Below are 13,061 nucleotides of genomic sequence, written 5' to 3'. Positions count from 1 at the left end.
AACAAGCCCTCAGCCAGAAGAATTTATTTCTCTGGTGAATCCCACATTTTTAATCCAATATTCATTTTCCTTTACAGATTGTGTTTCACTCCAGTTGTACTTTTACTCCAAATTCTGGTCTTATAGTTTCCTTTGAAAGAAAGCATACATTTTGCACAAAACTTATTTTCTGTTAAACATCTGTTCAATGTCATCAAAAGTACACAATACAATAATTTCCTGGCAATTCATATTCAAGTTTCATTCAAGTTTCTCATTAGCACATCTTTCTTTTAACAAAAGATTACACAACAGTTTGACCTTACTTGTGTGAAGCGCCTTGAGGCAGCTTTGTTGTGATTTGGCGCTATATTAATGAAATAAACTGAATTAAATGTCAGACTCTGTTCCACTGTTAGTGACGCCTGTAACAGTATAAGCAGCAACAGAGCTGACGTAACGTGAATTTCTCCTCTGTGAGATCAATAAAGTTTTATCTTATCTAACAGATGTACACAATGCACAACTCGTTACATTCACATGCACCAAGTTGGTGACCTTTTGAGAAAACATTTCTGGCATTCGTCCTGATTCTAAGATCTCTGCTGGAATAAACTGGGCTCTAGATTTTAGGACTCTGTTGGCCCTGAGAGTGACTTTGCTTAATTGGAGGCTTACCTGCACCCCGACACATGGCCACTGGAACAACAAAGTTCTTTATAGTCTAAAGCTTGAAAAGCTTAGATTTTCACTCACAGGCTCAACCAAGGTATTCTGAGATACACGGTATCCTTACTTCTTTTATGTCCTCGAGTACATAATTTCTGCGTGTGTGTGTGTGTGTGTTGTCCCCATTTGGCTCTGACCTGAAGTGGGTGGACTAGTGGGTGACAAGGTTCTTGAGATACTGTGTCAGTGTGTTATTGATCCGTGTCAAGACGCTGCTGCATATCAGAACTCTGTCAATTGAGAGCTGGAAAAAACACCTGCATTGATGTCAGAGATGATCGAGATCAAATGATTCTTTTCACTCATGGAAAAGTGATTGTGATATTACATTTTAACCTTTATGAGGGCATGTTTTGAAGCTGTTGTGGCTGCAGCGAGACACACTTGCACTCTTTCACTTCCCAGCTCTATGAGGGTTCAGGGTTCAGGGAGGACAACGAGCCGGTCTCTTTGTAAGTGTGCACTGATGCACATTGGAGGGATTTAGGACCTACTCGCACTGAAAGGCAACTGGAGAGAGAGTGTGTGTGTGGGACCAAATTGAGCATGGACTCTCTGTGCTTTGTGTGAGTGCTGTGGAGGAGGTCTCACAGACTGGGACACAGTCATGGAGTTAGACTCGCTGTGGCTCCTCATGCTGATCACTGCAGCTCCTCGCTGTTTAGCAATTCAGCCGCTGCTCATATTCCTCATCGACGGCTTTCGGTACGATTACCTGGATGATTTGGACCAACTGCCTGGATTTCAAGAGATCGTCACCAACGGCGTGAAGACCGACTTTGTGATTCCAGACTTCCCCAGTTTGTCATATCCCAATTACTACTCATTAATGACAGGTCTGTGACTTTATGTGTGTGTGTGTCTGTGTGTGTATGAGAGAGAGAATTTCAAAGTTATCAAATGTCCTCTGACTTGCAGTTTCAAAGGTTTGAACAAAATCATAAATTTTAAGTCAGTCAAATGAAAAGAGTCAACGTTTACAGGCCTTGATCGACTGGTTTTCAGCTCTGAACTTGAAAAATGTAGGGGACACTCAGAATCTCAAGGAGCCAATATGGACTGAAAATACTCACCACAATGCTACACCCACCCCACCCCCACCACCCCCCGCCCCTGCCAAATTTTTTTTTTCTGATTAGATCAAAAAAATTCAGATGAATAAAAATGTAAATGAAATTGAGAATTTTTTTTCTATTTGATGAAAGTAATCAGCAAGAAAAGTTAAATCAAGAAAAAAGCTTAATCTCAGCCACATGGGGTGTGCAGCCAATACATTCTGAGTGCTGGTGTCACCGACCGAACCGTCCCCCCTAAAAATCAGTCCTGCCTTCACTGCGCATGCGATATTAGCCGCAGTTCATGGATTAACACCTCGTTTCTGCTTCAAACCGCACTCCAGTCATCATCCATCTCAGTAATGGATATCTGACGCTTTGTACAACAATCATTTCGACATGCTAGCTGATGTGTTCACTGTGCATCAGTCATTTCAAACCGTCACGGAGTTTCGCTGGAAGCTCAGAATTCACACTGAGGGTGTCTCAGGGAAATCTCTCAGAAGACAGAGCTCGAGGCTGAAGTAGCTCATGGAAGCATCAGTAGAATCTGGCAAGGAGTGCGCTCAAAGCCGGGGTTTAAGAGGCTGCTCATAATCAGGAGCTCATAAATCACAGGTGTGAGGAGTTGATGAATCTTAGGTGCACCTTGGGCCACCTGGAGGAAAAACAGACAAACAACACACAAGAGGAGAGACAGGGCAAGGGCAAAGATTGACCACAACAAAGTTTATTTATACGTTAAGAGCATGTTGATGCACACTGATATATGTCTTAATACGCTGACCTTCTTGAAAAATTTTGGGCATGCTGAAAATTTCAACGCATACCACCGTATGACTCATATGTCCGCCACATGTGGGACATAAGTTGTAAGTTATGTGATTGCTGACATATGTTTCTTGTAATTTACTCATAAGTCTAAATACATCCATTGGTTGGCTGACAGCTGCGTCCTCATGTGGACAGACTGTTTCATTCACACATGGAGTAAATATAAAGTCTGACCTGTTCTTTTCAGTCCGATTCCTCATCACAGTCTGATGAACACGTATCCACATAAAGCCTCCTGATTTTGGAAAACGACATCTGAAAATACTTTAATGCTTTGTCATGGCTGGAAATGTAGCATTTTAAAGCGAGTACCTTTCTGCTGCAGGGCTACACGTGACTGCGCATGCATTAAAAAGTAAACACACGCAGTTGCAAGCAAATCTACGAACACGGAAAAAGGCTGAGTACACGTGCATTTTGGGCGTACTTAAACGAAACACAACGCCGCAATATGCAGCTCTACGAATATGCCAGTATGAAAGGGACTTAAGCCAGGTTCACACGGCAGGATAATTAGGCCGATATCGGACCCGATCTTCCCCTTCTGACAATCTTAAGGACGCCCCGACAATCGTGATGATGCTATAGATAATCTTATCAGATATTCCTCCCGTGTGTGTCAGGAGCGCTCCGATTGCAAATCAGGGATATTCAACATGTTGGATTATTTTGGACCGACATCGCAGCATGTGTGGTGTCCTCCAACCAAAACGAGAATGCAGCCTGCTGAATGTGACGTACAGCCAATCAGAAAGTGAGGTGCCGAACGCACGGAGCGGAAAATAAAATCAAAACAGCTGGTGGTCACGCTTTCTCCACTCCTTTAAAGAACACCTTTTCTTTTTCTATCGTTTTTTTCTCCTCTGTTTTAAATAGTCCACAAAGTACCTCAGTTGGTTTACTCTGAAGTCACATTTAATCTCAAGAGATTTTGCGAGATTTTCTGTCTGAGCTGTGAATGTTCATGTGTGAAATCTGTTCGTGTGTGGTATGTTGTCCTCACCGTGTGGCTGAACAACACACACTGTACGACCAACACTGTTAGATCCATGATTTTTTTATCTTCACGTGTGTGGTCTCTCAGGTTTTGGAAACCTAAAGATAATTTTAAAATCCTGTCATGTGAGTTCCGGTGATGACGCCATACTGAGAGGTGTGAGGTCAGATAGCTCCCGACCAAACCACTGCTAAAGTGATATTTTTAAGATACATCTGCATGTTAGTGTGAGTACAGTCAAAGTTTTACGGGTTGCAACAATGTCTGGCAAAGGTATGGCTTTGGTAGGCACCGACAAAAAGAAGAATCCAAAAAGTTCCCGCAGGCAAGCTAATACCGAAGCTCCCTCCAAAGATGGCGATGCTAATGAGGCTAACACTAGCGATCTTAAACCATGTACACAGGTGGACTTGCTTTCACTTTCAACCCACTTATCAGACAAAAGTACTGCGGTGATTGACAACAGAATGACCCAGATCTTCAACAAGTTGGACGCAATCACCGCCAAGATTTAGAGTGAGGCTCGACGCTTGGATGAGGCTGAACAGCGCATTTCCAACACAGAGGATAGCATGGTGGAGCTGGAGGCTAAAATATCTAGCACCGAGGAGAGGCTGGCTAGCATTACTAACCGACTAGATGACCAAGAGGCAAGAAGCCGTGCGGACAACGTTAAGATTTTCAACGTGAAAGAAGGCAGCGAGGGATGTGATGCTTTAATGTTCTTTGAAACCTGGATACCCAAGCTGTTGACCCTGGATACTCCCAACGGCCGTGTCATCTTGGATAGGTGTCACCGTCTCCCCCGCCCCAAGTCAGTCGCTCCCAGGCCGGTGATAATAAAGCTTCATTACTCGGTGGATAAAAGGAAGATCCTGGCCCTCAGTGCAGGGCGTAAGCTGGAATTTGAGGGAAACACAATTTTTTTTCGTCAAGACTTTCCTCAAAACATCACTCAGCAACGGAGAGCTTTCAATGAGGTGTGCCAAAAGCTTATCGCTAAAAACATAAGATTCAGGATGAGATTCCCAGTGACCCTGCAGTTTACATATGAGAGGAAGGAGTACTCGTTTGACAGTGCAGCTGCGGCTTCGGCCGCTGTGAATGCACTTGAGGAAGAGTTACGTGAGTGACTGTATTACTGTAAAGCTTACGATATTATGTTAATTTGGTGGTTTGTGTCGGGGGTGAGTGAGCACAGGTACTAGAGACAATGCTCAATAGCAGTGTGTTTTCCTGTGCTTGCAGTTTGCGTTGTTTCCTCCCAGTATCCCGGAGCCTAGCTTGGCCCTTTTCTAAGTGGGACGTTGGTCCCTTTGTTTTTATATTTTGTTTGATTTATGCTGTTACTGAGTGTATGTTCTTTGCGCTCAGAACTGATGTAAGCCTTTTTTTTTCTTTTTTTTTTTTTACACTGAGCAGATTTTCTTTATATTTGGGAGGCTTATTTACTCTCATGTTTTTTGGGGGCTTTGTATAAAAACTACTGCTGCACAATTAGGTACATTGTTTTTCTGTAGTTGTTAAATATGTGTGCTACTAAATATGCATCTTTCAATGTTAAGGGTATCAATAATGCTGTTAAACGTAAAAAGCTTTTAACTTGGCTTAAAAAAGAGAAGGCTAATATTGTGTTGTTGCAAGAAACACACCTTACCGACACGGAACATGAAAAGTTGCGTATAGAATGGGTTGGACAGGTTTATTACTCTTCATTTTCTTCAAGTAAGAGAGGAGTGGCTATACTCATCAATAAAAACACTCCATTTACTTTAGACAAATGTGTAAAAGACAAGCAGGGGCATTATGTTTTAATAACAGGATACTTGTATGGTGAACACATTTTTATTGGTTGTGTGTATGCTCCTAATATTTTCCAAAAAGAATTTTATTCTGGCTTGTTGGCTGATGCCCTAAATTTGTCGTTACCGTTTAGTATCATGGCTGGTGACTTTAATTGTACTATGAATCCCGAGGTGCACCAGATCCCCTTCTCTAAACCTCTTCAGTCTAAAATGAGATACACAACCGTTTGGTTGTGTATCTCATTCTCTGCTCTGCTTGGACCTTCAATTGCTGGATGTTTGAAGAGTTATTAATCCCACTAGGAAATATTACACATTTTTCTCTAACCCACATCAGAGTTACTCTAGAATTGATTATTTCTTCTCTACAAGAGAGGTACTGGACCAAACTACACAATGTAAAATAGGTTCTCGTTTACTTTCTGATCACGCTGAAGTTTCTATGGTGGTGTCATCCCCCTCCCCCCAAACCACATCAAGGCGTTGGCGTATGAACACCTCACTTTTGCAACAACCCTTATTTGTTACCTTCCTTAAAGATCAGATAAAAGATTTCCTTGCTAACAACGATAATGATGAGACCAATGCCTCTATACTTTGGGATACTTTGAAAGCATATCTTAGGGGTTTTATTATTTCGTACAGTACAGCTCGTAAAAAGGAGGCTTTAAAGGCACAACTTGATCTAGAGACACAACTTTCAGTCTTGAAAATCAAATTAAAATTTGTCCATCTTCAGTATTGGCAAAAGAACTGGAAGTAACATGCTTGTTCTTAAATCAATTGCTAACCCAAAAGGCAGAAGCAAGTATACTTTATGCAAAACACAGATTATTTGAAATGGGGAATAAACCAGGTCGCCTGCTTGCACATTTAGTAGCTGGTAGACAACAAATGAGAGCAATTTCTTCATTGCAAGATGATAGTGGGAAAAGTCATTTTGAGACTCATAAATTAGTGGAAATAATGAGGTTGTTTTACAAAAAATTATACACCTCAGAACATAAAGCTTCGGAGGGACAAATACAGGATTTTTTTAAGTGGTCTGAACATACCTGAGCTTTCTGATGCTGATAGGTTGACTTTGGGGAAGCCAGTTACTGTTGAAGAAATTGCAACTTCGATTAAGAATTTGCCAAATGGAAAGGCCCCCGGGCTGGACGGCTATTGCACTGAATTTTATAAAAAAATTTCAAGATTTGTTAAATCCACTTCTGTTGAACATGTACTTACACTCATCAGACAAAGGCTCTCTTCCTCAATCACTCTATTCAGCTGATATTTCACTAATATTAAAAAAGGATAAGCGTGCTGATAAATATCGCCCCATCAGTTTAATTAATGTTGATAACAAAATTTTTTCTAAAATACTTGCAAAAAGACTTGAAGTTTACCTTCCCACGTTGATTAATTCAGATCAATCCAGTTTTATTAAACATACGACACCATACACTAATCAATAAATCAATTCAATCAATCAATTTTTTTATATAGCGCCAAATCACAACAAACAGTTGCCCCAAGGCGCTTTATATTGTAAGGCAAGGCCATACAATAATTATGTAAAACCCCAACGGTCAAAACGACCCCCTGTGAGCAAGCACTTGGCTACAGTGGGAAGGAAAAACTCCCTTTTAACAGAAGAAACCTCCAGCAGAACCAGGCTCAGGGAGGGGCAGTCTTCTGCTGGGACTGGTTGGGGCTGAGGGAGAGAACCAGGAAAAAGACATGCTGTGGAGGGGAGCAGAGATCGATCACTAATGATTAAATGCAGAGTGGTGCATACAGAGCAAAAAGAGAAAGAAACAGTGCATCATGGGAACCCCCCAGCAGTCTACGTCTATAGCAGCATAACTAAGGGATGGTTCAGGGTCACCTGATCCAGCCCTAACTATAAGCTTTAGCAAAAAGGAAAGTTTTAAGCCTAATCTTAAAAGTAGAGAGGGTGTCTGTCTCCCTGATCTGAATTGGGAGCTGGTTCCACAGGAGAGGACCCTGAAAGCTGAAGGCTCTACCTCCCATTCTACTCTTAAGGGATGGTTCAGGGTCACCTGATCCAGCCCTAACTATAAGCTTTAGCAAAAAGGAAAGTTTTAAGCCTAATCTTAAAAGTAGAGAGGGTGTCTGTCTCCCTGATCTGAATTGGGAGCTGGTTCCACAGGAGAGGAGCCTGAAAGCTGAAGGCTCTGCCTCCCATTCTACTCTTACAAACCCTAGGAACTACAAGTAAGCCTGCAGTCTGAGAGCGAAGCGCTCTATTGGGGTGATATGGTACTACGAGGTCCCTAAGATAAGATGGGACCTGATTATTCAAAACCTTATAAGTAAGAAGAAGAATTTTAAATTCTATTCTAGAATTAACAGGAAGCCAATGAAGAGAGGCCAATATGGGTGAGATATGCTCTCTCCTTCTAGTCCCCGTCAGTACTCTAGCTGCAGCATTTTGAATTAACTGAAGGCTTTTTAGGGACCTTTTAGGACAACCTGATAATAATGAATTACAATAGTCCAGCCTAGAGGAAATAAATGCATGAATTAGTTTTTCAGCATCACTCTGAGACAAGACCTTTCTGATTTTAGAGATATTGCGTAAATGCAAAAAAGCAGTCCTACATATTTGTTTAATATGCGCTTTGAATGACATATCCTGATCAGAAATGACTCCAGATTTCTCACAGTATGACTAGAGGTCAGGGTAATGCCATCCAGAGTAAGGATCTGGTTAGACACCATGTTTCTAAGATTTGTGGGGCCAAGTACAATAACTTCAGTTTTATCTCAGTTTAAAAGCAGGAAATTAGAGGTCATCCATGTCTGTAAGACAATCCTGCAGTTTAGCTAATTGGTGTGTGTCCTCTGGCTTCATGGATAGATAAAGCTGGGTATCATCTGCGTAACAATGAAAATTTAAGCAATACCGTCTAATAATACTGCCTAAGGGAAGCATGTATAAAGTGAATAAAATTGGTCCTAGCACAGAACCTTGTGGAACTCCATAATTAACTTTAGTCTGTGAAGAAGATTCCCCATTTACATGAACAAATTGTAATCTATTAGACAAATATGATTCAAACCACCGCAGTGCAGTGCCTTTAATACCTATGGCATGCTCTAATCTCTGTAATAAAATGTTATGGTTAACAGTATCAAAAGCAGCACTGAGGTCTAACAGAACAAGCACAGAGATGAGTCCACTGTCCGAGGCCATAAGAAGATCATTTGTAACCTTCACTAATGCTGTTTCTGTACTATGATGAATTCTAAAACCTGACTGAAACTCTTCAATAGACCATTCCTCTGCAGATGATCAGTTAGCTGTTTACAACTACCCTTTCAAGAATTTTTGAGAGAAAAGGAAGGTTGGAGATTGGCCTATAATTAGCTAAGATAGCTGGGTCAAGTGATGGCTTTTTAAGTAATGGTTTAATTACTGCCACCTTAAAAGCCTGTGGTACATAGCCAACTAACAAAGATAGATTGATCATATTTAAGATCGAAGCATTAAATAATGGTAGGGCTTCCTTGAGCAGCCTAGTAGGAATGGGGTCTAATAAACATGTTGATGGTTTGGATGAAGTAACTAATGAAAATAACTCAGACAGAACAATCGGAGAGAAAGAGTCTAACCAAATACCGGCATCACTGAAAGCAGCCAAAGATAACGATACGTCTTTGGGATGGTTATGAGTAATTTTTTCTATAATAGTTAAAATTTTGTTAGCAAAGAAAGTCATGAAGTCATTACTAGTTAAAGTTAATGGAATACTCAGCTCAATAGAGCTCTGACTCTTTGTCAGCCTGGCTACAGTGCTGAAAAGAAACCTGGGGTTGTTCTTATTTTCTTCAATTAGTGATGAGTAGAAAGATGTCCTAGCTTTACGGAGGGCTTTTTTATAGAGCAACAGACTCTTTTTCCAGGCTAAGTGAAGATCTTCTAAATTAGTGAGATGCCATTTCCTCTCCAACTACGGGTTATCTGCTTTAAGCTACGAGTTTGTGAGTTATACCATGGAGTCAGGCACTTCTGATTTAAAGCTCTCTTTTTTAGAGGAGCTACAGCATCCAAAGTTGTCTTCAATGAGGATGTAAAACTATTGACGAGATACTCTATCTCACTTACAGAGTTTAGGTAGCTACTCTGCACTGTGTTGGTATATGGCATTAGAGAACATAAAGAAGGAATCATATCCTTAAACCTAGTTACAGCGCTTTCTGAAAGACTTCTAGTGTAATGAAACTTATTCCCTACTGCTGGGTAGTCCATCAGAGTAAATGTAAATGTTATTAAGAAATGATCAGACAGAAGGGAGTTTTCAGGGAATACTGTTAAGTCTTCTATTTCCATACCATAAGTCAGAACAAGATCTAAGATATGATTAAAGTGGTGGGTGGACTCATTTACTTTTTGAGCAAAGCCAATAGAGTCTAATAATAGATTAAATGCAGTGTTGAGGCTGTCATTCTCAGCATCTGTGTGGATGTTAAAATCGCCCACTATAATTATCTTATCTGAGCTAAGCACTAAGTCAGACAAAAGGTCTGAAAATTCACAGAGAAACTCACAGTAACGACCAGGTGGACGATAGATAATAACAAATAAAACTGGTTTTTGGGACTTCCAATTTGGATGGACAAGACTAAGAGTCAAGCTTTCAAATGAATTAAAGCTCTGTCTGGGTTTTTGATTAATTAATAAGCTGGAATGGAAGATTGCTGCTAATCCTCCGCCCCGGCCCGTGCTACGAGCATTCTGACAGTTAGTGTGACTCGGGGGTGTTGACTCATTTAAACTAACATATTCATCCTGCTGTAACCAGGTTTCTGTAAGGCAGAATAAATCAATATGTTGATCAATTATTATATCATTTACCAACAGGGACTTAGAAGAGAGAGACCTAATGTTTAATAGACCACATTTAACTGTTTTAGTCTGTGGTGCAGTTGAAGGTGCTATATTATTTTTTCTTTTTGAATTTTTATGCTTAAATAGATTTTTGCTGGTTATTGGTAGTCTGGGAGCAGGCACCGTCTCTACGGGGATGGGGTAATGAGGGGATGGCAGGGGGAGAGAAGCTGCAGAGAGGTGTGTAAGACTACAACTCTGCTTCCTGGTCCCAACCCTGGATCAATCAATCAATCAATCAATTTTTTTATATAGCGCCAAATCACAACAAACAGTTGCCCCAAGGCGCTTTATATTGTAAGGCAAGGCCATACAATAATTATGTAAAACCCCAACGGTCAAAACGACCCCCTGTGAGCAAGCACTTGGCTACAGTGGAAGGAAAAACTCCCTTTTAACAGGAAGAAACCTCCAGCAGAACCAGGCTCAGGGAGGGGCAGTCTTCTGCTGGGACTGGTTGGGGCTGAGGGAGAGAACCAGGAAAAAGACATGCTGTGGAGGGGAGCAGAGATCGATCACTAATGATTAAATGCAGAGTGGTGCATACAGAGCAAAAAGAGAAAGAAACAGTGCATCATGGGAACCCCCCAGCCGTCTACGTCTATAGCAGCATAACTAAGGGATGGTTCAGGGTCACCTGATGCAGCCCTAACTATAAGTTTTAGCAAAAAGGAAAGTTTTAAGCCTAATCTTAAAAGTAGAGAGGGTGTCTGTCTCCCTGATCTGAACTGGGAGCTGGTTCCACAGGAGAGGAGCCTGAAAGCTGAAGGCTCTGCCTCCCATTCTACTCTTACAAACCCTAGGAACTACAAGTAAGCCTGCAGTCTGAGAGCGAAGCGCTCTATTGGGGTGATATGGCACTACGAGGTCCCTAAGATAAGATGGGACCTGATTATTCAAAACCTTATAAGTAAGAAGAATTTTAAATTCTATTCTAGAATTAACAGGAAGCCAATGAAGAGAGGCCAATATGGGTGAGATATGCTCTCTCCTTCTAGTCCCCGTCAGTACTCTAGCTGCAGCATTTTTAATTAACTGAAGGCTTTTCAGGGAACTTTTAGGACAACCTGATAATAATGAATTACAATAGTCCAGCCTAGAGGAAATAAATGCATGAATGAGTTTTTCAGCATCACTCTGAGACAAGACCTTTCTGATTTTAGAGATATTGCGTAAATGCAAAAAAGCAGTCCTACATATTTGTTTAATATGCGCTTTGAATGACATATCCTGATCAAAAATGACTCCAAGATTTCTCACAGTATTACTAGAGGTCAGGGTAATGCCATCCAGAGTAAGGATCTGGTTAGACACCATGTTTCTAAGATTTGTGGGGCCAAGTACAATAACTTCAGTTTTATCTGAGTTTAAAAGCAGGAAATTAGAGGTCATCCATGTCTTTATGTCTGTAAGACAATCCTGCAGTTTAGCTAATTGGTGTGTGTCCTCTGGCTTCATGGATAGATAAAGCTGGGTATCATCTGCGTAATAATGAAAATTTAAGCATGGATAGTCACGGTTTGGAGGATTTAAGAAAATTGGCCAGATTTCTAGAAATCAGAGCTGCTCCATCCAAAGTGGGATGGATGCCGTCTCTCCTAACAAGACCAGGTTTTCCCCAGAAGCTTTGCCAATTATCTATGAAGCCCACCTCATTTTTTGGACACCACTCAGACAGCCAGCAATTCAAGGAGAACATGCGGCTAAACATGTCACTCCCGGTCCGATTGGGGAGGGGCCCAGAGAAAACTACAGAGTCCGACATTGTTTTTGCAAAGTTACACACCGATTTAATGTTAATTTTAGTGACCTCCGATTGGCGTAACCGGGTGTCATTACTGCCGACGTGAATTACAATCTTACCAAATTTACGCTTAGCCTTAGCCAGCAGTTTCAAATTTCCTTCAATGTCGCCTGCTCTGGCCCCCGGAAGACAATTGACTATGGTTGCTGGTGTCGCTAACTTCACATTTCTCAAAACAGAGTCGCCAATAACCAGAGTTTGTTCCTCAGCGGGTGTGTCGTCGAGTGGGGAAAAACGGTTAGAGATGTGAACGGGTTGGTGGTGTACACGGGGCTTCTGTTTAGGGCTACGCTTCCTCCTCACAGTCACCCAGTCAGCCTGCTTTCCCGGCTGCTCAGGATCTGCCAGGGGGTAACTAACGGCGGCTAAGCTACCTTGGTCCGCATCGACTACAGGGGCCTGGCTAGCTGTAGAATTTTCCACTAATGTGAGGACACACTGCTTAATATTATTCAATATGCTAATTCTAAACACTTGAAAGGTTTCATTGTCTCACTTGATGCAGAGAAGGCATTTGACCGGGTCGAATGGCCTTATCTGTTTATGGCTTTACAGAAATTTGGGCTGGGTTCAAATTTTATACATCTTGTGAGGTTATTGTACCAAGCTCCAAGAGCAAGTGTATTGATTAATGGGATTAAATCAGCAGAGTTTTCACTGGGTAGATCAACCCGCCAGGGTGATCCAATTTCACCGCTAATCTTTGCTCTGGCTGTAGAGCCACTTACTGCGGCCATTAGATCACATAAAAGTATTTTTGGTTTTGAAATGAATAAACACATTTGTAAAATTGCACTCTATGCAGAAGACATATTGTTGTTTATTACTAAACCAGATGTGTCAATACCTCAGCTAATGACTACTATTCAATCCTTCTCATTTATATCAGGGTATAAAATAAATTTTGATAAATCAGTGGCACTGCCGCTTGGATATGCTCCAGATCCTCCCTCTC

The 13,061-nt window shown here is 41.3% G+C and overlaps 1 protein-coding gene across 1 annotated transcript in view; it reads left to right on the top strand.

Annotated features, from left to right (window-relative positions):
* The first annotated feature begins 1,289 nt into the window (after positions 1 to 1,289).
* enpp6 (ectonucleotide pyrophosphatase/phosphodiesterase 6) overlaps positions 1,290 to 13,061 on the top strand; it is a 176,300-nt gene continuing 164,528 nt past the window's right edge. Inside the window, exon 1 of the mRNA XM_034180940.1 lies at positions 1,290 to 1,544. Within this exon, the coding sequence (XP_034036831.1) occupies positions 1,316 to 1,544 (229 nt within the window). The 5' untranslated portion in view covers positions 1,290 to 1,315. The remainder of the gene's footprint in view (positions 1,545 to 13,061) is intronic.

The sequence above is a fragment of the Thalassophryne amazonica genome, chromosome 11 (assembly GCF_902500255.1).
Source record: "Thalassophryne amazonica chromosome 11, fThaAma1.1, whole genome shotgun sequence".
NCBI classification, from domain to species: Eukaryota; Metazoa; Chordata; class Actinopteri; order Batrachoidiformes; family Batrachoididae; genus Thalassophryne; species Thalassophryne amazonica.
This window is presented reverse-complemented; position numbering and strand designations above follow the sequence as displayed.